Here is a 25,252-nt window from a genome sequence, read left to right on the forward strand (position 1 = left end):
AAAAAATTGATGAAGAAATGCTGAGGGAAGAAATGGAAAAGGAAAGGGAAAAGGAGTACCAAGAACTATATGAGCAAGGAATGCTCTTTCTATGGAGGGACACCCACTAGAGAGCTATACCCCTAGGACAAAAATATAAATATGCAGATGATACTGAAAAAGCAGATATTTTACAGTATACCATGACCAGGTATGCTTGGAAAGAATATGGCTGATGGCATCTAGAGGATCCACTTAAGCCAATTCTCTCCTATCAAGCCCAAACTCAGCTGAAACCAATGCTGTGATCTCCATCTGTTTTGCTGAAATGGGCTATATACATAGCACTATCTATTTGAAGCTGGGCTGAAACATTAAACCCATCCATCCAAAGCACAGCAACCTGGTTCACTAAGGTCTGACCTCAGCCAAATCCTTTGGCACCACAGCATGAAGGATTCTAAAACCCCTGGACCAGCAAAGGTAGCTGACTCCTTAGTGGACAGCCACCCTCTGATCAAGCAGGACCAAGTGGTGCAGAAAAAGAACCAGTACAGGATGACTCTGAAGCCATCCATCTTGAGTTCACCATACAAGATGAAGTAATCATTAGAAGAGATGCTGCCCTGAAAGGAAGCCTGGTCACCAATGACCAATCTTTTCACTCATTCCCCACTCTCCCACAAGAATGGAACCAACCACTATTTGCTGAATGGCTCAACCCCATAGGCACCCTATCCAAGAATGCTGCTATCCTGCAGTGCTGACCAGATTTACTTCGAAAGCCACACCCCTTTAAGGGGGCCTTAGATGATATTGATTAGTTTCTGGTGGACTGCAAACAGTACTTCAAAGTATACATTGGGTATCTAGGCATTGACATAAACAAAGTCATTTTTACTATCTCCTATCTCAAGGAGAAAGCAAAGACTTAGTGGATCCTGATTTCCCTGAACTTCTGATCATTGACTCAGAAGCACTACTGGTATCTCTCATGGCCAGTATTTAAACAAATGTTAAACAACAAGTTCATCAATCTGGCAGTACAAGAAGTCCATAAGCAAAAGATCAAGGAATACAAAATAGGGGAAAGAGCAGCTACAGACTATTTTGATGAGCTGGAATGACTCACAAAGCTCACTGGAATTCGAGATGATACAGCAAATAATGGATGAATGGTCGAGGTCCTCAAACAAGAGGTCTTTTTCTCATACATTACAATGATTTTAGCAATCGGTGTCAAAATGCTGATGCTGGTTGGATATGACAAATGGAAAGAATGAATCATTGAAATGTACAAGGAGTGGCAAAGGCAGAAAGTGGAGGCAATGACATTCCAAGACTACAGCAAGAAGTTGACCCTACCAACCCTGAACAAATCAGGGCAAACTGCTGAGAAACCATCAGGATCCTCTTCGACTCCCACTTATAACATCCAAAAAACTGGAACAGGGACAACATACACAGGGACTGGAAAACCAATGGATATTGACTGCATGAAGAAGGAGGGTAAGTGTTTCAATTGTAGACAGAAAGGGTATATGGCTAAGGACTGCCCAAAGAAGAAGTGCACAAGAGAGGACATTTGGGTGCAAATTGCTGAATTGCAGAAGGAAGACAAAAAACTCAGAGCAGAGACTAAAGCAGAGGAAGTAAAAGACCTGGCTAGCCAGTGAGCAATTCCACTGAACTGGCCAAAGAACTTTATGGTGTGCAATCCTTAGCTGCTAGTCAAACTAATAGTACTTCTGTAGTTTTTCCTATACCTATTATGCATTCAAATATACCCAAAGCTTTTAACATGCACATCAAAGAATTACAAAAGAAGACTCAAGCGCCTTTAGGCCAAATAAGAGCAGAGAGCCTCAATACTTGGCTCAAGCTATTTGATACAGAATAGACTTGGAGAGCAATCAGAGACACCAAAGATGAAGCAATGGCAAAAGCCATGCTAAAAAATCAAATCCATTATACCCAGGCTGAAGAAGTAATCAACGAGATGATAGAAGAAATAAAGAAAGCAAAATAGTGCCAAGCCTTGGAATGGCTTGACAAGCTTCAAGGATCATGAAAATTCATTTGCTGGTCTAAAACAACTGGGTGAGACTTGCTTACAAAGGCTCAAATCGAGACTCTCACAACCCAATCCATCTATATGGTAACTATGCTCATCAACAGTGGGTGCACAGGGAGTTCCATCAACCATGCTTTCATTGACAAGCACCAACTTTCAATCTGGGCCATGGCAGCTTCGATCTCAGTCTACAATGCTGATAAAACCAAAAATCAGGCCAGCTCAATCACTGAGTTCATGGAGCTCAGGCTCATGATCAAAGATCATGCTGAATAGATAGATTTAGTGGTCACAGACCTCAGAACTAAAGAAATCTTCCTTAGACACAATTGGTTGATACACTATAATCTGCTAATCAACTGGAAGACTGGATGAATCATATTCACAAGATGCCAGTGCTGGAAACTCCCATTTGAACTCTCTGATGAGAACCCAGAGGACTGATAGGATGAGGAAATGGAGGATGGAGAGATGATACTGGCCATTGACATTCAATAAGAACTGCACATCTGTGCAGTACACCATACTAATAATTTAGCCGCTAAAGCCAATGAGCAGAAAGGGGAGAAAACCTTCAAAGAAATAGTATCAGAGTGAGCATGTGACTTTAAAGACCTATTCAAGAAGGAAAGCTTTGATGAATTGCTGAAACCAAAACCCTGAGACTATGCAATTGAGCTAATCCCAAATGCAAATGCCAACCTAGATTGCAAAATATACCTGCCTAGCAATAATGAGCAACAGGAGCTCAACAAGTTCCTAAACAAGAACTTGTCTAGTGAATGTATCAGACCCTTCAAATCTCCTATGGCATCACCATTCTTCTTTGTCAAAAAGAAAGATGGCAAACTTCGACCAGTCTAAGACTATCAAATGCTTAACAAGATGACCATCAAAAATCGATATCCTCTCTCACTAATCTCAGAGTTAATGAACAAACTCCAAGGTACTAAATATTACATCAAGCTCAACATTCGGTGGGGGTATAATAATGTTCATATCAAAGAAGGGGATGAATGGAAGGCAGTATTCAGGATGAACCAGAGACTATTCAAACCAACAGTTATATTTTTTGGGCTCACTAATTCTCTGGCAACCTTCCAATAGATGATGAATGATATATTCAAGGATTTCATCACTACTAAGAAGGTCACTATTTATCTCAATGACATCCTGATCATGTTGAAAACCAAGGAGGAGCATAGGAGGCTGATACAGCAAGTACTAGCCCTAATGAGGAAGTATAAATTGTTTTTCAAAGCCAAAAAGTGTGAATTTGAAGTACTCGAAACTGAGTACCTCAGAGTCATCATTAGCAAAGAAAGCATCCAAATGGACCCTATCAAGATAGCAGGAGTAACTGAGTGGCCAAAACTGGCTAAGAAGAAGGAGTTACAATCCTTTCTCAGTTTTACCAACTTCTACCAATGATTCATCCAAGATTACAGCAAGATTGTGCAACCTATGATATAACTAACCAGCAATACTCTCTAGACATGGGGGCTCTCTCAGCAGACTGTCTTCAATGACCTAAAAAGATGGTTGGCTGAAGACATCATACTTGCTATCTCCATGCAGAAAGGAAGGTTTAGAGTCAAGGCTGACTTGAGCGAGAGAGCAATTGGGGCCATACTATCCTAGGAGCAAGACAAGAAATGATGCTCTGTCGCATTCTTGTCCAAAGCACTCATCATCACTGAGCAAAATTATGAGATCTATGACAAAAAACTCCTTGTTATTATACTCACCCTGGAAGAGTGGTGACACTATCTCATCAGGGTGATAGAAGTTTTTGAGATCTGGACTGATCATCAAAACTTATGGTATTTCTGACAACCACAGAAACTGAACCACCAATAAGCCAGGTGAGTCACTGAGCTCAGTCAATACCAATACACACTCCATCACAAAGCCAGCATGGCAAACAAAAAGGCTGACCTCTTAAGCCAGCAGGCAGATCACGATCAGAGAGGGACTGATAATAAAAGAGTAATGTTGCTGCAGCCTGAACACTTCAGAGCCATGATAATGCCAATGGAAGAAGAGATCTATGAGCACATTAAAAGTGCAACCTGCAATAATCATAAATGGGACCAGTGAATAGCCCCCTCACTCAATCACAAGTGAGGAATGACAAAGAAGGACAGACTGATCTGATATGATGGCTGAATTTATATCCTTTGAGATCACAAACTATATGATGAAATCATCGCCACCTGCCATGACCATGCCACTGCTGGTCATTCCAGCATTGCCAAAACAAAGGGACTAGTACTGCAGGAGTACTGGTGGCCCAAAATGGGAAATAATATCACCATATACATTAAGGCATATGAAACCTGCCAAAGAGACAAATCATTGACACAGGCCTGAGCAGCCCTGCTCCATCCAAATATGATCCCATCATTCTCATGAACCCATATTTCTGTTGATATGATTATCAGATTACTGGACTATAATAGCTATGATGCTATCATTATTATAATTGATCAATTCTCCAAATCAATCATCCTAATCATCTGCTCAACAGAACTTACTTCAGAAGGATGGGCAAAGATACTGCCAGATGAGGTCTATGCAAAATATGGCATGCCACAAGTAGTCCTATCTGACAGGGGCCTCCAATTCATGTCCAAATTCCTGGATGACCTTTATCAACTCCTAAGCATCAAATGCAATGCTTTAACCACCTATCACCTCTAGACTGATGGACAAACAGAACAGGCCAATCAAGAAATTAAAAAATACCTTCACCTATTCATTAACTACCATCAAGACAACTGGGTTGAGTGGTTAGCCCTTGTAGCTTTCCAACACAACAACTGAGTTCATTTGGCAATGGGGAAAACCCTATTCTTCATAAACTATAAATGACATCCTAATATCACACAAATAGAGTGACAATGAACCACCATTTCTGCATTAATGGACTTTGCCACTACAATAGCAAAGATCCATACAGAAACTAAAGCAGCTCTTGAAAAAGCCACCATAACAATGAAAATGCAATATGACAAATATTAGTGACCAGCCCATAAGTATGCTACAAATGATAAAGTCTGGTTGGATACCACCAACCTTCACCTCTCTCATTCCAAACATAAACTGGCCAACAAGCATACTGGCTCCTTTACAGTAACAGCAAAGATTGGCATCAGCATCTACAAACTAAACCTATCTAAAATCTGGAAGATTCATGATGTTTTTAATGAGACATTATTAACATCATATATCACCTCTGCATTCCCAAACCAAGAGCAACCACTACCACCACCACCTGACCTTGTTGACAATGAAGAATATTACAAAGTTGACCAAGTTCTAAATCATAAACTATGAAAAACCAAGGCAAAAGGCAGCAGCATGATGACCACAGTGGATTACCTTGTCAGCTGAAAGGGTTATGGACCAGAATCTAACCAATAGGTCAACAAAAAACACATAAGTGCTAATGATGCTATACATAACTATGAATTATTCTTAAATTAAGCCATCGGAATGATAGTCTTAAGGAGAGAGTAATGTTATGATTTTCACCTTTTTCTTTTCTTTTGACTTCTATTTATGCTTAGTCAGAGTACTAAAAACAGGTGCTTAAGATCATGGGATAAAAGGCTTAGTCATCACAACTGGCCAAGTCTGCCATTGTCTCTCAATGCAACAGCATTACCCAATGATGCAACAAGCCTTTTATATACAGTAATGACATGCTAGGACAATGAGCACAAAAGACAGAGAAATACATAATAAGTATGTAGTATTATTAGCAGAACCCTGTACAGTATTTAAGAAGCTTGCCCTTGCTGGTAAATCCTCAGCTTTGAGCTAAAGTTTATACATCCTCATTCTACTCTTGTGCTAATCACACAATACCTTGAAGCACAGGGAATCAACATACAACACATAAAGTGAACTCTAACAGAAGGCTCAAATGCGAAGCTATATTAGCTTATCACATGTTAGTTGATCATGTGTAGCTTGAGCCTAACACATTGCCAGTTAACTGGGTTATTGGCTGGATGATTTTGCTGTAATCTCAGATAAAACAGTGATAGAAGTTCATAAATCCAAGGAATGACTGTAATTCCTTTTTTTGACAGGTTCCAGCCACTCTGCTATCTCTGCCACTTTGACTGGATCCATCTGAATGCTTCTCTCACTTATAATGACTCTGAGATACTTGGTCTTAAGTATCTCAAACTCACACTTCTCCACTTTAAGAAACAACTTGTGCTTTCTCATGAGTGCTAGTACCTGTCAGACCAGCTTTCTGTGTTTCTCCTTAGTTTTGGACATGATTAAGATGTCATCCAGATAGATGGTGACTTTTCCTGTGGTGATGAGATCTTTGAAGATATCATTCATCATTCACTGGAATGTTGCTGGGGAATTGATGAGCCCAAAGAACATGACCATGGGTTCAAATAGTCTCCAATTTGTTCAGAATGCAGCCTTCCATTCATCTCCTTCCTTGATGCAGACATTGTTGTACCCCCACTGAATATCAAGTTTAGTGTAGTATTTCACCCCTCAAAGTTTGTCCATTAACTCTGAGATCAATAAGAGAGGATACTGGTTTTTGATTGTCATTTTGTTGAACTTCTGATAGTCTTAGACTGGTTGGAGCTTGCCATTCTTCTTCTTAACAAAAAAGAATGATGATGCCATCAGAGATTTTGATGATCAAATATGTCCACTAGACAAGTTCTTGCTGCTCGTTGTTGCCAAGCAGGTATGTTTTGTAATCCAGGTTGGCATTTGTGTTTGGGATTAGTTTGATTGCATGGTCCCAGGGTTTCAGTTCTGGCAGTTCATCAAAACTCTCCTTTTCAAACAGGATCTTGAAATCATGTGCCCATTCAGATATCATTTTCTCAAAGGTCTATTCCTCCTTCCATTTGTTGGCTTTGGCAGCCAGGTTGTTGGCATGGTGGACAGCATAGATGTGTAGCTCATGCTGGAGGTTGACTGTGAGAATGGTTTCTCCATCTTCCATCTCTTCATCTCACCAATCTTCTAGATCCTCATCAGGCAATTCAAATGGAATTTTCTGATATTGGCATCTTGCAAATGTGACCTTCTCAGTTTTCCAGTTGATTAGTGGATTGTGGTGTATCAGCTAATCATGACCAAGGAAGACTTCCTTGGTCCTGAGATCTGTAACCACTAAATTAATTTGTTCAGAATAATCACTGATTGTAAGCTGGAGTTCTACGAACTCAATTATAGAACTGGCCTGGTTTTTGGTTCTGTCAGCATTATATACTGGGATCAGAGCTGCAGTGGCCCTGGTTGGGAGTTGGTGCTTATTGACAAAAGCACAATTGATTGAACTTCTGGTACACCTATTATCGATCAAGATGGTTACTGCATGTGTGGATCAAGATGTAAGGGTCTCAATTTGTGCTTTAGTGATTAAATCTTGCCTGGGCATTTTGGACTGTTGAATAAATTTTTGTGGTCCTTGAAGTTCATTCAGCCACTCCAGGGCCTGGCACCTTTCTGCCCTTTTCATCCCTTCTATCATTTCATCAATTACTTCCTTGGCTCAAGTTCAGTGGACCCAATTTTTAAGCATGGTTTTTGCTGTTGCTTCATCCTTGGCATCTTTGATTGCCCTCCAGATTCATTCTATGTCGAATGGCTTGAGCCAAGTATTAGGGCTCTCTGCCTCTGTTTGGCCCAAGGGTGTTTGAGCTTTTTTCTTAGGCAATTCTTCAGTGTGTGGGTTAAAAGTCTGAGGTATATTTGAATGCATTGATATAGTAGGCATAGAGATAACTACAGAAATTTTATCAGTCTGACTAGTGGCTGATGATTGCACACTATGAAAGTCCTTGGCTGGCACAGTAGAATCACTCACTGGTCAGCCCTGCCTTTTACTTCCTCCACCTTTGTTTCTATGCCAAGTTCTTCTTCTTTTTTTTGTAGCTCAGCAATCTGAGCCCATATATCTTCTCAAGTCTGCTTCTTCTTCAGACAGTCCTTGGCCATATGGCCTTTCTGTCTGCAGTTGAAGCATTTGCCTTCCTTCTTCATCTGATCAATATTTATCAGTTTTCCTGCACCAGTATATGTCATTCCAGTCCCTGTCTTCTGACTTCCATAGGTCAGGGTTGTAGAGAGTCCCAGTGATTTTCTGGCAGTTTGCCTCAACTTATTCAGAGTTAGCAGGATTGGTTTTTTGACATAGTCTTGAAGAGTTGACAACTCTGCTTTCTGCCTTTGTTGCTCTCTATACATCTTGATGATTCGCTCCTTCCATTCATCATATCTGACTGGCATCAGTGCTTTGATGCTAATCACCAAAATCATTATGATGTATGAAGAGGGGATCCCTCTCTTGAGGGCCTCAATCATGCATCCATCATTGGCTATGTCATCCCAAATCCTGGCAAGTTTTGTGAGGCATTCTAACTCATCAAAATAGCTCATAGTGGCCTTGTCTCTCATTTTATACTCTTTGATCTTCTGTTTATGCATCTCCTGTATTGTCAGATCAATAAATTTGTTGTTCAGCATTTGTTTAAATACTGGCCACAAGGGGTATCAGTAGTGCTCCCAAATTGATGATCAGAAGTTTAGAGAAATTAGAATCCACCAGGTTTTTGTCTTTTTCTTGAGGTAGAAGGCAGCAGAAACAACCTTGTTTATATTGATGCCAAGATATCCGATGTATACTTTGAAGTACTGTTCACAGTCGACCAGAAATTGATTAATATCATCTAAGGCTCCCTTAAAGAGGCATAGTTTTCAAAGTAAGTTGGGTCAGCATTGTAATACAGCAGTGTTCTTGGGCAGGATGCCCATAGGGTTGGGCCATTCTAAGAACAGAGGTCATTCCCACTCCTGTGGAGAGCCAGGGAAGGAGTGAAGGGAGTGATCATCAGTGACTGGACTTCCTTTTGGGGCAGCATCTTTTTGGACAATTACTTCATCCCATATTGTAAATCCAAGGCAAATTGCCTCAGGATCATCCCATATTGGCTCTTTTCCTGTTCCACTAGGTTCTGCTTTATCAGAGGGTGGCTGTCTCCCAAGAAGTCAGCTTCTGTTTCCAGTCCAAGGGTTTTGGGATTGTAATGCCAAGAGATGCAGCTAATATTAGATTCTAGTGAGCCAAGTTGCTGTGTTTCAGATAGATGGATCTAATACTTCAGCCCAGCTGTGGATGGATGGTACCATATAGATGGATCGCTTTAATGGAATGAGTGGAGTGTTCAGCATTGGCTTTGGCTGGTTCTTGGTTAGATATAGGGGCATCGGCTTGAGGGGATCCTCTGGATGCCATCGGTCATATTCTTCCTAAGCATACTTTGTCATGGCATACTGTAAAATGTCTCATTTTTCAGTATCATCTGCATATTTATACTTTAGTCCTAAGGATGTAGCCCTCCAGTGGGTGTCTCTCTATAAAAAGAGTATACCCTGCTCATACAGTCCTTGGTACTCCTTTCCCCTTTCCTATTCCATTTCTTCTCTTAACACTTCTTCATTGGTGTCTTTGTCAGTATAATTTATGAATTTTTTGAGTCTGAAAGGATCCTCACTGTCCTCTTTGTTGCTCTCATCCCTGCTATCCTCTTCCTCGAGAAGGAAACTGACAGGCAGGTCATAGATGGATGGCATGCCTGGCTTGAGCATCACTGAAAAGCTCATCATTGATCCTAGTACTGGGTCCAGCAGTACTTGGGTCAGGTCTAGAGGCCATAGGCTAAATGGGGGTATTTTGAAGCTGACTGTATTGTGTCCCACTATATGCTCTCTCCTCCTCCAGTTCTCGGCTATAGAGATTGAAGTTTTGTTGGAACCTGAGATCAAGAAACTGGTGAGCAACTCTACTCCCCAAGAACCAGCAGAGAGCTTGGTCAGAGATATGGGCATTGTCAGGTACCTGGAGCCTGTAGGCTCTGAGAACAGAGTCAGTGTCAGAGGAGATAGTGTCAGTTCTAGCAGGATATTGGAGGGAGGGGGGCAATCACTTCTTCTAGTTTGATCTCATCAGATAGCTTCTTCTCTGTCAATGACACTTTCAGCCGATTCTGCCCAAGGGTTTGTTTCTGAATCAGACTCTCTGAAAGAGGAATCTAAAGTGTCAGTTCAGAGGCCATAATAGCTGGGGGAAGTCAACTCCAACCTGGCAGTGTCCTCTTGTTGCTCTCATCATTGTTTCTGGTGATCATACTTGGCCTCTTCATACTCTCACTCAGCTTCTACCCATGTGTACTCTGTGAGCTCTTCTCAAGCTCACTCGACCTCAGCCTGTCAGGCTTGGTCCTGCTGCTGCTGCTGCTGCTGCTGCTGCTGTACTGCATCATTGTAGCTAAAGAGAACTATGAGGTCCCAATCTGGAAAGACTCATCATATAATTCTGTCCTGGGTGATCCTTCCTCTCACACTGGCTGTCTCTTCTTCTGGCTGACTTCTGATATAGAGATGATTATGGAGGTCCTCTGCTGCAGCAATAGCAAGCTCCATATTTGTGAAATTCTGGTGGATGGTCCTTCCATGGGGGTCATCAAGCTCCAGCTTGCTGATAAATGAGCTTGACTCAGGGGTAGCATAGAGGGAATGGTGAGAGGAGTTGGGGGTTGTCTGAGGTCTTGAAGCCACCTGAGTGGTATCAAGGGAGTCCTGAGCACAGTTTCCAATCTCTGGGATGTTTAGGGAGACAGAATGGCTGGAGGTGGAGGCATCTGAAGGGACATTACTGGGGACACTCTTGAGCTCCTGGATGACATTCATTGTCCAAGAGTTCCAAAACCCTGCAAAAGCAGAGTCATGGTTTCAGCTGGGTCATCAAGAGGGGTATCAAGGTCCTTCTTCTTCCTGAAGACTTTCCAAAGATGGGTTGCTAGGCCCAGCTTCAGGTACAGGTCATCTTTGCAGCTGGAAGGACATTCTGACAGAGGTGAGGATGTCATGGAAAGGTAAGTCTGGAGTTACATTTTGGAGAATAGTACAAGTCTGCTGAAATACCTGATAGTGCCTGACTATCCAAGCAGTAACTGATTGTCATCCATAGCAAAGAGTAATGATAGCTAGAAGCTCTAGTAGCATTCTGATGATGGAAGCTATCAATTCAAAGAAGTTGTGATTGAGATCAGCAGTGGTTGCTGGTGGCATTCAGTTTCTCAGCATAATTGGGCTTGAGAAAAGAAAGGCAAAGCTTCGAGCTAAGTGTTAGGCTCAAGCCACATGTGATCAACTAGCATATGATAAACTAATATGGCTTCATGTTTGAGCCTTCCATTAGAGTTCACTTATATGTACTAAAGTTGACTCCCTGTGCTTTAAGGCTTTGTGTGACTAGCTCGAGAGTAGAATGAGATAAAATAAACTTTAGCTCGAAGCTGGATTTTTACCAGCAAGAGTGAGCTTTCTTAAATACTATACAAGGTCTAGCTAATAATACTTGATACTTATTGTGTGTGTCTCTACCTGTTGTGCTCTTTGTCCTTGAGCATTGTTATCATACATAAAAGGTTAGTTGTGCATCATCAAGCAATGCAGTTGCATCAAAAGACAATGATGGACTTGGCTACTTGTGATGACTAAGCCTCATCTCATGGCCTCAAGCACTTGTTCTAGTGCCCTGACTAAGCATAAATAGGGGTTTAATGAGGAAAGGGATGGAAGAAATCATAACATGAAATGTGAGAAGACTTCTGTTTATCACATGCTTCTGCTTATATGATGCTTGGGTCTAACAGGCTTTGTATGATAGGATGCTAAGAATAGTCTCTTTCTAGTCAGAATGAGTCAGGAGAATAAAATGACTCCCAATGACTTTAGTTAACTCATAAGAGTAGTATATAAGTAGCTACTCTGCAGAGAAATGCTATCTCCTTTTTTTACCCCAAAAACCCCTCAAGTGTGAACTCTTACTGTTGGACCTGAGTCAGGCCAGAGAGTATCATAACCTTGGAGTTGAGGATAAAGAGGACTAATACCCAGTTGTGGCCCATATCTATATGCACTCCCTTGTTAGCTCTACCACTGATGTTCTTACACCTACAGTACCTAACTATTGATAACAGTTTACTAGGATCCAATTAAACTTGAAGTGTATGAATAGTCATTCCACTTCACACTTTGAGTGCATCACTGTGCCAAGTGTCTTTCACCATCAGAGTATGGTTTGATTCTAAATTGCAGTAAGCACTTGCAGAATGATTATGAAGGCATCCATTGAAAAGGGACATACTATTATTGGACATCTAGTACCAATATACTTCTCTGTGAATTCTTCTGCAAACATCCACTGCTCAACAATTTCACTGTTTTGCATCACACAACTATGTGCTTCTCTGAACTTCTTGAACCCTTCATTTGCCAGCTAAGTATAGATGGCAGTAATGTTATTGCCGTCATCTTGTTGCCACCTTCTGCTGCCCATATTAGCATTCCAGCCATAAGACTTCTCAGTTTGAGAAAACACAGGATCTATAAATGAAATGTTATATCTGCCCATCAATAGATGCAGTCAAATATTTTATAGAGAGTGCAGTAGTGTATGATATCAGATACAATGATGTGCAACATTCTGGATTTACCAATTCATTGCTGAATGTGGTCAATGGACCACAGAATCCTAGGACTAGATCACTTTAAAGAATTGAAAAGGTCATCAGGATCTCATTTGAGGCATCTGAGACAGTCTAGCACAGTTTGAGATGGTGACAGTGACCAAGTAATTCCCAATGATTGAGGTTTGGTTATTGCAATTGAGGTATCCATTGAAGAGTTGAAAAGCTTCATAACTATCTTTACTTTGATTAATGAGCTACCAAGGTAGATTAGTTTATACTTATTTACCTGAGCTAATTCATACTGTTTCACTGTTTCAACACTCTTAAAACTTCCCATCAGGAAAAGTGCCTGGGACGGTGCTTATCCTTGTGCTGAGCTATATCAGCAGAGACGGCCAATCAATCCAGTTTTCCAGTTTTCCTATTCCGGTCCGACCTTTGGCGTGTTTGGTTGCTTTGTTTGGCTTATTTGGCGTGCTTTGGAGTACTCGTGCCCGTTGCTTCTCTTCAACAAGTCTTTCTGCGTCTTGGGCCTAGTTCACTGTTAGCTACTTTCTACCTACCTATGTACCCCGCCGACTGTGGACCGACTACTGCAGTTCTGACGACCACCATGCCCCGCCCAATTTTTGGTGCCTCAAGAAGATCCATTCAACTTGGAAATTCCTAGGCAAATCGCGACAGAAGTCTGCCTCTACCCTTTGAAATATCTCCGGTGCATCGGCTGGTGCGGTCCTGAGCCGCTGTTAGGAACCTGGTGGATGAGAATGGCGATGCGGTAGAACTGAATGGCGAATTGGCTGATCGGGGAGTCTACCAAGACGATATACTTGGTAGAAACACCCTTGCTCACCTGGGAAGAAAGTCCGACCTGAATCAAGTACCCAACAACAACGATGCCATCGATTTCCCAAGCCGGCCGATCTCTTCCTGCACTACACTTACGGGGCTGTTGCTGTGAAGCACTGGGGCAAAAATCTGAACGTTGTGACGCAACGTCCCGGCATTCCTAAACCGCCAAAACTTGCATCGGTGCCAATGGGGCCAACAAAGGAGAAACACAATCACGGCAACAGCATCAGGAAGCGTGAGGAGTGGAGGAGAGAAGATGAGGATGGCGAGAGGGAAGGAGGAACAGCTGAGGGACTAGGGCAAGACAATTGGCATCAGGACGGAATGAGGGGAATACCGGTGCAGAGTCGGCCATTGAATCAGAGCCTTCAGATGTCTGGGATGAAGATGATGTTATGTTATTCTTCTGGGGTAACACGAAGGTTGCCCGGGAAAGGCATGCTCGGGAGGAGGAGGAGCGCAGAGAGTACTTCGAGAAATGGAGGTCTGGCGTGCCTAGAAACCTACTCAATGTATAAGATCGTGTATAAGTTTATCCACCTACTGTCATTTCAAGGATGGATGTGATATCATTAATTATCATTACAGACCTGAACTGACCATCACATCTTCCTACTTTTCAGGTCTATCTACGAACAATCCAAAATCAAAATTCAATGGCACCACCTGGGTCTTCTCGCGATCGAGGAACCCCAACTCGTCCAGTACAAGAACTCGCTCCGACTCTTCGTTCGTCGTGATCTAAATTTTTAGGCAGAGGTTAGAACAACCATTGTCGTCTATATGGAAAAAATGAACGTGCGCTCAAGACTTTCTCGAATGATTCGCCTTCCATGGTTGCTATACTGTCCCAGTCGCACGTCTGGGGCCCCATTTGCTTGAGCAAGGCATTGGTTTCCTCATTCACGTGCATCTGTGTTCCTGTAGTCAGCATGAATCCGTTGAAAGAAGAATAGACAACACACCTGTTCGTACTTGAGAGGATTTTGAATAGCTCGGCATGCTAGAGCCAGCGACGCGTGAATTCTTCTTTTGAGATACCGGACTTCCTCTTCAAAAATCCGGCGATGCGGACGTGATTCTGTGAAAGCTTAAGCGTTGGGATGCTAGACATGGTGTTGGTGCAATGATCCTAAGTGTTTTGAACCAGCGGCTCCGTATGTCCTTCTCACCCTCGGGCCAGTCTTGAGTCAGTACTGCCTATTCCATCGGGGTATACTTACGAATTGCGTACTTCAGCAGCTCATTTCCCGCAGCCGCCGGGTCTGGCTTACTGTATGTACTCCCTATAAGAAGACATGGTGGCAAACTGGACGAGTAGACGCGCGTTTGAACTCTACAGATCTATCGTAATGTCTATCCAATGTCACATGTCCATTTCGTGTGCGGTCATTACACCATAATAAGTACAGTACCTTATTCTTCTTTCGAATATCACATACAAAACCCAGCGCGTCCAGCAGAACGACCGCCTTGGTTCCGACGACATGAAATCGAATTAGATATACAACAAAGATAGTGGCAAAGACATCACATCACATATCTCATGGCCTCCAGGACATAGAGGTGCAGCATAAATCAATGGCGTACGTTGCTCTGCGTCGACACAGTCCGGACTTGCTCCAGATAACAGAAGTATCTCGGTCGTCCGCTGCATGCCGAAAGATGCTGAGATGCAAGGGGTGCATCCCTGGTCCAAAAGGAATTATAGGTGGCCCACCCACCATAAAGATCATCGATTCGTTGCTGGTCATGCAGAAGCTGAAGAATATCCGTTTGAAGGGACTCTTCGACCTGGACATGGCAATGAAAGCCCCAGTAGCAAAATGCATATGCGAGGAATGGGTATTTGCGGTGTTCGGAATGAGAATCTACCAAGAGACGCGTGATATCAAAGGATTTGAAAGCGAAGCTAATATCAAGATGGACATCTCGTAGGAGCATACAGCTCAAGCATGATCCCGCGATATCGATTGAATACGAGGGAAAAGATCCGACTGTCTTGCTTCGAAGAACTCCTGCGTTATATAATCTATAGTACGATCAGAATTTAGTCATCCAACATGACGAAGCAGAAGACTAACGGACGAAACAAAACGTGGGTGATGGGGGATCGTCTGGGTAGTCCGATTCAATGGGGGTTACAAGCTCGATGATTACAAGCCCAGCACAAACTGAACATAAAGTCGTCGCTCTCGGTGATATTCTCTACGTCCAAGTCTTGTACACCCCGTTCACCAGCGAAAGAATGCTGGAGTTCCAAAACCATTAAAGGACGCTTCGCAAATGCGATCCATGAGAGAACACGGTACGCAAGCTCTTTGCGGTGCTTCCCTTGACTGTCAATGCGCCGCAATGCCTCAATGTACGCGTCGGCGATAGTATCAGGCAGTTCTGCAAGAGCGTTGCGCAGATGTCTGCGATTGGTGGCTTTGGCAAGGGAATCCACGTGGAGACAAGCGAGGAGGAATCTGACGCTATAGTGAGTGAACTGAACGAGGATAATGAACTGAGCCTTACATGCCCTTCGCTTTTCCAATGACACCGTTGATGATATCATTGCGAAGATCACCACGACCATTGACGTGGTCAAGAAGACCGCGATCTTCATCTTTTGATTCGTCCAGAGCATCGACAACGATAGACACGCGCTCATATTGTTGCAGTTCCCGAAAAAAGTAAGAGCGTAGCTGGTCAAGGGATGGCATGGTGTCCAGTCGATGATGATCATCATAGATGGCCTTGACGCAATCAGAAATATAACCTGACTCTTGGATCAGCTATTTGAATAATGCAGCCATAACCATGAAAGTAGACTGTATTCTGACTGCGGTAGTCACAGAACACGCTCAAAACAGGGGATCCCTTCGTTTGCAAATGGTTTGTCACGATAGATCTGAAGAACAATGAACATGGATCTCTGCCAGTTGGGATTTATGGCACGTACGCGAGAACAGTCTTCCCTATGCCGGCTGAAGGTATACGTCAGAATATACGCGGCAAGGATAAGTTGAATGAAGGCCTACGATTGCCTGGACACCATAGACAACTCTCCATCCCATCAACCCAACGAAGAAACGGTTCTGACTGGAGAAACCACCGCCCGGTGCTATCCACGCGCCGAGCATATATCTCTGATTGCAGTGCTCTGAAGTTTAATAGCAAAATCCAGTTAATTATTTCGGCAAATATATCCTCTATGGAAGGGCCAGAACCATTGTGACGAAACTAGGACGAACCGTACGGTCCTGTTTCTGCTTGACGTTGATTTGCAATTTTTTCATGGATCCCTCTAAGCCAGAGATGCTGCCTTCTAATCAAAGAATACCGCGCTCGATCCTGGTAGATGATTGAGCGATCTGGTTAACTACCGTGTCGACACGGGCTACGTCTTCGCTTATGGCTCGCGTCAAGGATCTGATAAAATAGATTCAGAACGGTCTTTGCTGAAGACAAGCGTGGGCTCACATATGATCCTGTTGCACAGCAACCATCACCAGCGACTTTACCCTCTCCACCTTCTTCAACATATCCCCGACATCCTCTTCACCGAAATCCACATTAACGTTTCTGTCAGCCTTATAGTGAATGTTTGTGGTCCCTCCTGCGCCAGTTTCCGCTTCAAATCTTCAAAGAGACTATGCAACTGCCTGAAAGGTCCATCTCTACGAGGCTGTTCAGTCCCCAGGTAGATACTGAACGCCCTTAACTCCCTCAAGAGCTGAGCACGTTCCGCTGGGGCATTTTTGACATCATTCATATATCATATGACTGTCACTGTCGCTTCAACCAAGGCAATGAGGACAGACGCAAATCCTACTGCGTCCATGAGTAACGATGGCTGTGACCAGAAAGGATGTTATCTGGGCGCCTATTTTAACAGATCTCCATACCTGCAGTGCTTGAAGGTACCTGGAGTATCTATGGCCAATAGGGAACTTCCACTGTCGTTCGGTGTTGAGGGTAAGAGGAAGCGGGCAACCATGGCAGAGGATAAACGCAAGGGGATTGTGGTGCCACAGGCACCGAATTGATCTCCGCCCAATCCTATGCATAATATAATATATTCAGGATCCACTCCCCATGCATGACCCCTTAGCTCAGTGGTAGAGCGTGTGATTCCAGTGCGTGAGTGGATTAGATGGTCCCTAGATTTCCACAAGGTCAAGCGTTCAACTCGCTTAGGGGTCACTTTTTTGTACTCCGTGCCCTTGTGGGTTTATGTGCTATAATTTCCTGATTTAATAGGCTAGAAACTGCATGAAATTCACATTTTGAAGCGAAGAGGGGATCGAGGAGTACCGATCACCGGAGAATCCCGATATCTGCACGTGACCAAGGATGCGTATACAGGGGTGCCAAGATGCCAATCTTGGCCCCGTTTGAAGGGCTTGGGAAGTAACGTTGGTGCTAAAGTACTGAGTACTTAGACCTGAAGTTTCCTCTGATTCAATATATGCTATATAGTGCTATACAGAATATGTTCACGTATGGATGTCTAAGAGGTATGATGTTCATCCACCCTTTCGAATAGCATCATCAGTCACCACGTCCAATCGAACCGGCACCGTATGCTTACCCAAAGTTTCCGCAATGGGATGCACTGTCGAATAAGAACTATACACCTCTCAACCGCGAACGACTATCTTCACAATGTTGAGAACAGGCAGGAAACGTAGCCATTGAAGCAAAAAGGCTTCCACACCATGGAAGGTGCTGACTTCGAGCGTAAGGTACCGCACGCTGAGAGGTCTAGGAGGCAGCATCGAGCCCTTGCTTTCTAGGATCATTTGAACTGGAACGATGATTAGCTTTCGAAGAGCGAGAATAGCAGGTGTGCTTACTTTCTCTCTCCCCAAGCGTCATCTCTGTCGCGCGATCATTCTTACAGAGAACTTCCAAGGGGAAAGCCAAGTTGAGCTCATTGTATTCCGACTCACTCCGGATAGCGAGCACATCCAATTCAAACGGAGAGGTTAATGACTCCTGCGGCGCGAGGAACGCAAAAACGGGGCTTATACCAGAAAGGCTATCCATTCCCACCAGCTCCAAGACCCTCAGTTTCGTCCTCACGACTGGATCATCTGGATTCCCTGTATACCGGTCCATAGCCGTCTGCCGGTTGGACGAAGTCTCCACCTGTAAATTCGAGAGTCGCAACTGCTCCAGCGCCAGCGCATGGTTGATGATGCCTAACAGCACTTCCCGTTTAATCGAACAATCCCTTAGACGAAGCACAGTAAAGTTGTGCGCCCAGATGAAGTGATCTGCAGCTAACACCATGTGTATGATCTTGCTCTCAGTAATTTCGACGTTAGAGAACCGACCGAGGACATGCCGCCATGAATTCAGATTCATGCGTTTGACGGAATCAATTTGGAGCATGCGATGGTCGACGGAGTAGACACGATCCCACGACCCGAAGCAGGTTGCGGGGATGAGGGTGCAGTCAGGGCCGAACAGGGATAGGGAGGGCGAAACTGAAACCATTGACACACTCCGTTCAGCAGACGATGAGGAGGTCTAAACTCATCAGCCTTTCATGGTGCTCAGACATCGAAGTGACGCTCGTTCCGTGGCGAAGACATCGATCGGTAAGGACTGTTGCCTTTCAGTAAGGAGGACAGAATCGGATTTGTTAAGGTATCCTGGCAGGATAGTGGATAGACACTGTGTATTTTTGGAAAAATTTCTCCCTTGGTTGGTATCGTAGGGGAAGCAAGAAGCGAATAAAGATGGAGGAGAATGCTCAAAAGGCTTGCTTAAGACTTCCCACGCCGCAATCGCGCTTCACTGGTTTTGTATGACTACTAAGCAGGTATTAGTGGGTTGGGTAACCTTTGGCTAGAACGCATTATACCGTGCACATATCCCTCATTTAAGTACACCAGTGCTATGGAAGAGAACAGCGATAGAAGTTCTGTGGTAGATACCGGTACTAAGGTTTGGGGACGGATAATCTGGTGCATAGTTTCTCTTCTCCCATTGATGTACTGTTTGACTTCACCATAGTTCATTGCCGACGCTTCCATTCATCCGGACCTTCCTTTTGGCAACATTCAGGTGTGATATAACTGTTATCTGTGACCAGTGAACCGTATACTAAGTATTTTCACGAGGCTACCATCCTGGTTGTCGCAAAGAAGGCTGCTGAGCGGATTCTTGCCCGTAGCTTTACATAGAGTATCAGGTCACACCACTGAATCGTGCCTTTTATTTGGCAGCGCAATCATTTCCGATTTTTTAAATATCACAGCACTAATACGGCCTTTCGTATCCATGCGCCTTCTTTATAGGCGGTTTCTACACTGGAGTTAATCAGAACACCAAATATAGGACATCCGTTTTGAGTCATGCCGCAGTTTCGCGAGTTGCGCAGAGAGAAATACAGCTTCCGCGAAACTACCAATATGATGGTCGAGCAGCGTAAATAAACAAACATTTCGTCTTATTGGCAGCGAATTTTCGACACCTGAAATGACTGGATGAGACTTGTGACTCATGAGCTATGTCAAAATTTGCAAAAGATCCATTTTAACGAACTCGGCATATATTTTTAATCTTTGGAGAAAGACCGTAGTCTGTCACAATTGATTGCAGAATTGACGTCTGTTAATAACGCTGGTCAGCATTCCTCTGGGCCTTCTAAGGGAAAAGTGGATCTCGCCGAGTGCAGAATACGGGTTATTACTTTCTATGGAAGAAGCCACGTAAGTGCGCTAGGCCTTCCCGCATCTTACCCGCTCCGAAGAAATCAGTTCAAGTCCGTATTCTGATGCAAATATGACTTGCCTATGAATCATTGGCATCGCCGCAGCATCAATGCTTCGGGGCATTGAACGTAGCCCGAACATTTCTCCCCTACATGCGTGAACGACGGACAGAAACCCTAGTATTCTTGGGTTCTATAGCTTCATGGGGGTATGTCTTTGGCCCCCACCTCGCCTTTTAAATCTCGAAACCTCGTAATTTAGGTCCTTCGGATTTCTCCCGCTTGTACTGTGTTTCGAAATTTGCGTTTAGATGCGAGTCCTAAATAAGTCCAAACGAAATGGTACAAACTCAGCTTCGTCAGAAAGCCTTCATCAACAGATCTTTCCATTAGGTCTCCGCAGTATCTGTCAAGACTTTACTTTCTTCCGCACGAATTTCTTCTCCGGGAATTGGACAGAAAATAGGCCATCCATTGTGGACTATCGTGAAAACGCGGCTGCGGTGAACGCCTGTTTGAGGGCATTAGAGGCATTCTATCGAAGATATGAAGTACTGATCATGATGTCGAAGTTGAACTATTGTAGAGCAAGACCTGAACCAGCCTAGACACCCAAAGAAAGTCAAGCAAGTTGTGCTTGACGTCGTAAGAGGAGAAGGGGTGTCAATGGCAAGAGTTTCCCACAGACTCGCTCTTAGGAAGCGATTGTCGGAGGGCTGTCCGATATTTTATCCAGAAAGCGTTGTCTTGTGGGCTGAGGTTACGGACAGCACTGATTGATTAATACTTCACGTAGAGCCTAGCATGGAGATGTAATATTGTTCAAAAGTAACCCTCAAAGTATCTTTGCGAAGCCAAGCGTAACATATAGTCGTAGCCGTCTACCATAGTCGCTGATGTCCATGACTGCTTGACGACTGCGATGGTAGCAATAGAAGTCGGGCTGATCGGATCGGCTCCGCCCGACGATCCAAAGATGAGCACAGCCATTTGCATCTTGCTGCAAATCATCGTTGCGAATTATCATCGGCTTCCAACTAGGAGTCTGTCCTGAGGCTCATCCTCTTCTTCCAATTACATTTTCGAATTTAATCTGGTCGCTCATTTTATGTAACAGCCATAAAACATTCCTCAGCCTCGGCGCAACCTCTACGCGGGCCGCTCCCCAAATGCTGCACTCAATATCATGATACGTACTGAGTTCCCTCTAGTACCGAGTAAATAATCTTTACTGTGGGCAGGAGGTAGGAGAAAAAATGTCGAATAAATTGTATGGCTCAACACTATCTAGCATCAGGGTGAGTAGTGTTATTTGGAACTTCTGTTCCCCCGCTGTCGGACTGATACATTCTACTCATATCTTAGGCCTTGGGTCATGACTCGCCTTGAAAGGTCCTCAATTCGCTCTATGTCCCGACCCCTAAGTCCCCGGCTTCGAAGCTTCGTCGCTTCTTCAGCTCTACAGCCTCCATTGCATTGATATTCATATAATAGAACCTGGACCGTCTTCTAATTTTACCACTATGAAGTTCATGCTCCCGTGTTACGCCACGCTTGGTCTAGAGCTTGGTCTGTTACCGGAGGTTGGTCTATTCCTTGCCGCGTGTCATGAACTTATTCCGGTTCCGAATGCAAATTTCTGAACGACTGTTCTCAAGGCGAGCTTTTGGGCTCTGTTATCACTGTCGTTTCCTTAGCAACGTCATTTCAGGCTGCTGTATGTTCTTTTGCCTTTTCCCTATTGGCACCTTATGCCTAGGACGTTCTGCCAGGAACCTCGGAATACCGCCTGCCGGTTAGACGGAACGAACCGGGTATTTACTTGCTAGCAAATACATTACTGTCGCCTTCGTTTCAGCAATTGAAGTTGTCGCAATCACCTTCGTGTATGCTATTCGGACTGCTGTCAGAACGTCAGGTCCAAGTGTCATCTGAAGCTCCACTTGCTATTCAACCGATACGTGTAGCATTTCCCACAGATAGTGTAAGTAACACAACGAAGTTGAACGAACAAAGTTTGCATTAAATTGTACCATGCACTGCAGACTTCCATTAGACGCCAGGGACGCCCGGTACAGGGATTTGCGCGAGAGTCGCCCTCATGGTGACTTCGTATTCTCGTGATACCCGTTGATTCAACAGGCGCCATCCGGATTTTCGATTTTCTTAACCGAGCGTCGCGTTCCCGCGTTCCGACCCTCAAATCGAAGTCCCTTTGGGTCAAGGTTCCAGCATAAACAGATTCAAAGCTGTGTTACTTGATTGTATCCGTGTTTATGAAATAGTAAACCGTGGCCGTTGCATACCGAGAAGTACAGTCTTCTTTGACTTCAGTCTCAAGCCTAGAATTAGTTTAAGTTGCTGCGCGAGGCACCCGGTTTATTGGAAAGCAGGATGTCGCGAAAATAACGTTTGTACCTTCAGACCAAACGGACACGTTCGTACGTCCCTATAAAAGGATCCAACTCTTCTGTACTTCTTTCAGTATCCACATCATGTCTGCTCAGGAAACCGCTACCAGATTCGCCTCTCCTGAATTCTCCTCCGTTGGTGGTGGACAGGTTGTTGGCCAATCCAGGGGCACCGTCGCACCCAACGAAGCTTTGAAGCTTCGTTTGGACTTGAACCTCGAGGTTGAAATCGCAATCCAGGCCAAGGTCAATGGCGATATCACCTTGTCGCTCCTGTATGTGGATTTCTGTATACTCGAGCGGTCTCAACCTGACTGTTGGTCTTACAGTGAGTAAACGTCCCCCGTCGGTGCGTAGAATAGATTGGTAATGCAGTTGTCCGGTTTAGGTGAGATGGGGCCTCTATGTATGAGTTGCTACTCATATTGAGATGAGCGATGGTACCAGGGCATTCATCAAAAAAAAAATGTTTTCATGACTTCGAATGATTGCGATGACCTAGCTAAAATTAATCAGACGACTTGTATTATATTCTGGTCTCAGCATTGTCTCAGCGTATATACGGCATTCTTCACACCTTTTTGATAACAATGTCACCTTTGTTTTGGTTCACTCGATATTGAGCGAAATGCAATTGACCTTTCTCTCTGAGTTGTCCTATGATGGGTATTATTCTTTATGCGTAACGCGTTCAAGTTAGGCTTGGGCTATCACGAAAATTCCCCTTGGAGTCTAGAACCTTGATGTGACACAAGACAAGCTCCCACCCGTCATCCACTTTGAACCGTTACGATCACGACCATGCTTCGAAGAAAGACTGTTTGGCAACATGTCTAGGCCCGATGCGACTGTGTAACATTTACTTGTGATCTAAGCAATGACTCTTTCTTTGACATGATTTCATGATTTCTGGAGCATCTAGGTACTTGTTTTGATCTTGACTATCGTTCCATGTGTGTCTGTGTAACACCATCCTGGATGTCCTTGGATGTCAATGCTAATCAGCTCCAGGAATGTGATTACTCGAGGTGTCTACATACTTTCCCCCAAGTGTCCGTTGCCGATAAAATGTTTTGAAACATTCGCATGGAGTAGTAGCATTGCTTTTTATCGGCATCCTTTTTAGGCGCCGGATTCAAATTAGGTAAGAGCGTTGACTCGAACTTTTCCTCCTTTCCTTATCTCGCTGAGCTGGTTGGGATTCCATGCCTGCTCGTTAGCGCATTGCACGATACCACTTCAAGGGACTCTATTGTGCGCTTTTAATTGACTCTGTTATGCATTCGACTCATTATTGGGCAGATAAAGATATCTACTTAGAATAATATCTACTACACTCGACTAGAAAAACACTACCAATCCTTCTCCACATGGTCGAACGAATCCTCAGCATCCAGTCTCACGTCGCATTTGGCTACGTTGGAGGAAAAGCTGCTGTATTTCCGCTGCAGTGTCTCGGATATGATGTCGATGTATGTCCTACATGACTATCGCTCTCGATAAAAGCTGACACAAAAAAAAGGTAGTAAACACCGTCAACTTTTCGAATCACGCAGGTATTCCTTTGCTTCTCAGTAGGATCAAAGGTCGTTGAGACGACACATTAGTCAGGGTATCGCCGCTCTGGGGGGAGCAAGACGAATGCTGCAGAGCTTAAGGCGATATTTGAGTCGATGGAGGCCAACGAGCTGCTTAGCCCGACACGGCTATTGACTGGTATGTCGCATTCGTGTGTTGGTTGTATGTCGCTGATCGTGTCGTGTGCAGGCTACATACCCGGTGCAGAAGCCCTTACAGCAATCGGCGAACTTGCAGCCAAGCTGAAGAAACACAACCCAGGCCTCATATATCTCCTTGACCGTAGGCGTCCGTCCATACAATTTTCTCGCTGTCTTATGACAAATATCCAGCCGTAATGGGAGACTCGGGCCGTTTATACGTCGCCCCAGACGTGGTTCCGGTCTATCAGAGTATGCTCTCACTCGCCAGCGTGATCACCCCAAACTGGTTCGAAGCTGAGTAAGTACCGCCTTTTTCTTTACCCTGCACTCAGTCTGACCGTTACCAAGAACCCTCGCCAATACGACCCTCCATGACCTTGCATCCCTACGCAAGGCTCTGACCATTCTGCACAAGGATTACGGTGTCCCCAACGTCGTTATTAGCTCGATTCCACTCACGACGTGGCTTGCTGAACTACTCCCATCCAGCATCCGTCCTGCCTCTGACGAACATTCTGATCATCTACTTTGCATGTCCTCGTCCTGGTCAATGACCCAAGAGAAACCCACCATCCACGCCGGATGCGTCCCGCTCATTCCTGGGTACTTTTCGGGAGTCGGCGACCTCTTCTCTGCACTTCTCCTAGGGCAATTCAAGCCAGAACAGGGTGACCATACAGAGGGCGTTACGCCGTTGTCATCGGCGACATCTCATGCACTGACCAAAACGCATGCGATATTGACCGTTACGCACAAGTATTCTGAAACTCTGCCGCCTGAGGAACGGCAAGCGTCCGATGAGGAGAAGGATGACGCAGAGCCCATGCGTCGGATACGACGAATGCGAGGAAGGGAACTGAGGCTGGTTCAGTGCCAGGATATCATTCGAGGAGTAGAAGCAACCGAGTTGCGCGAAATGCATCCCTGGATAGGTCTATGGGATATTTAGAAGAAGTCTGAAATGGATGGAA

At 44.3% G+C, this 25,252-nt stretch overlaps 5 protein-coding genes and 1 non-coding gene across 6 annotated transcripts; 3 read left to right on the forward strand and 3 right to left on the reverse strand.

Annotated features, from left to right (window-relative positions):
- Positions 1–15,443: 15,443 nt before the first annotated feature.
- BT62DRAFT_309784 (uncharacterized protein) lies at positions 15,444–16,701 on the reverse strand. Its single transcript, XM_043180461.1, has 6 exons — positions 16,464–16,701; positions 16,385–16,409; positions 16,266–16,333; positions 15,958–16,201; positions 15,526–15,908; positions 15,444–15,469 (listed from the first exon to the last, which is right to left on the reverse strand). The coding sequence occupies exons 1-5, from the start codon at positions 16,492–16,494 to the stop codon at positions 15,569–15,571; spliced, it is 708 nt and encodes a 235-aa protein (XP_043037525.1). The 5' UTR covers positions 16,495–16,701; the 3' UTR covers positions 15,444–15,469; positions 15,526–15,568.
- Positions 16,702–16,722: 21 nt separating this feature from the next.
- On the reverse strand, positions 16,723–17,208 carry BT62DRAFT_934619 (uncharacterized protein). Its single transcript, XM_043186761.1, has 2 exons — positions 16,906–17,208; positions 16,723–16,854 (listed from the first exon to the last, which is right to left on the reverse strand). The coding sequence occupies exons 1-2, from the start codon at positions 16,965–16,967 to the stop codon at positions 16,755–16,757; spliced, it is 162 nt and encodes a 53-aa protein (XP_043037526.1). The 5' UTR covers positions 16,968–17,208; the 3' UTR covers positions 16,723–16,754.
- A 318-nt stretch (positions 17,209–17,526) lies between these two features.
- Positions 17,527–17,628, forward strand: BT62DRAFT_t132. Its single transcript has one exon. It is a non-coding gene; the product is annotated as a tRNA-Trp (tRNA).
- A 305-nt stretch (positions 17,629–17,933) lies between these two features.
- Positions 17,934–19,107, reverse strand: BT62DRAFT_995766 (uncharacterized protein). Its single transcript, XM_043190542.1, has 3 exons — positions 18,282–19,107; positions 18,017–18,232; positions 17,934–17,960 (listed from the first exon to the last, which is right to left on the reverse strand). Exons 1-2 carry the CDS (start codon positions 18,925–18,927, stop codon positions 18,066–18,068), a joined length of 813 nt encoding a protein of 270 aa, XP_043037527.1. The 5' UTR covers positions 18,928–19,107; the 3' UTR covers positions 17,934–17,960; positions 18,017–18,065.
- A 3,529-nt stretch (positions 19,108–22,636) lies between these two features.
- On the forward strand, positions 22,637–22,960 carry BT62DRAFT_934623 (uncharacterized protein). The gene is made up of 2 exons (XM_043186762.1): positions 22,637–22,835; positions 22,890–22,960. The coding sequence occupies exons 1-2, from the start codon at positions 22,645–22,647 to the stop codon at positions 22,894–22,896; spliced, it is 198 nt and encodes a 65-aa protein (XP_043037528.1). The 5' UTR covers positions 22,637–22,644; the 3' UTR covers positions 22,897–22,960.
- A 970-nt stretch (positions 22,961–23,930) lies between these two features.
- On the forward strand, positions 23,931–25,230 carry BT62DRAFT_901614 (Ribokinase-like protein; the record flags this gene model as incomplete). Its single annotated transcript, XM_043183466.1, has 6 exons — positions 23,931–24,032; positions 24,083–24,116; positions 24,172–24,276; positions 24,328–24,420; positions 24,471–24,579; positions 24,630–25,230. The coding sequence occupies 6 exons, from the start codon at positions 23,931–23,933 to the stop codon at positions 25,228–25,230; spliced, it is 1,044 nt and encodes a 347-aa protein (XP_043037529.1).
- Between the last annotated feature and the right edge of the window lie 22 nt (positions 25,231–25,252).

Source organism: Guyanagaster necrorhizus (genome assembly GCF_019112545.1).
Source record: "Guyanagaster necrorhizus MCA 3950 unplaced genomic scaffold BT62scaffold_20, whole genome shotgun sequence".
NCBI classification, from domain to species: domain Eukaryota; kingdom Fungi; phylum Basidiomycota; class Agaricomycetes; order Agaricales; family Physalacriaceae; genus Guyanagaster; species Guyanagaster necrorhizus.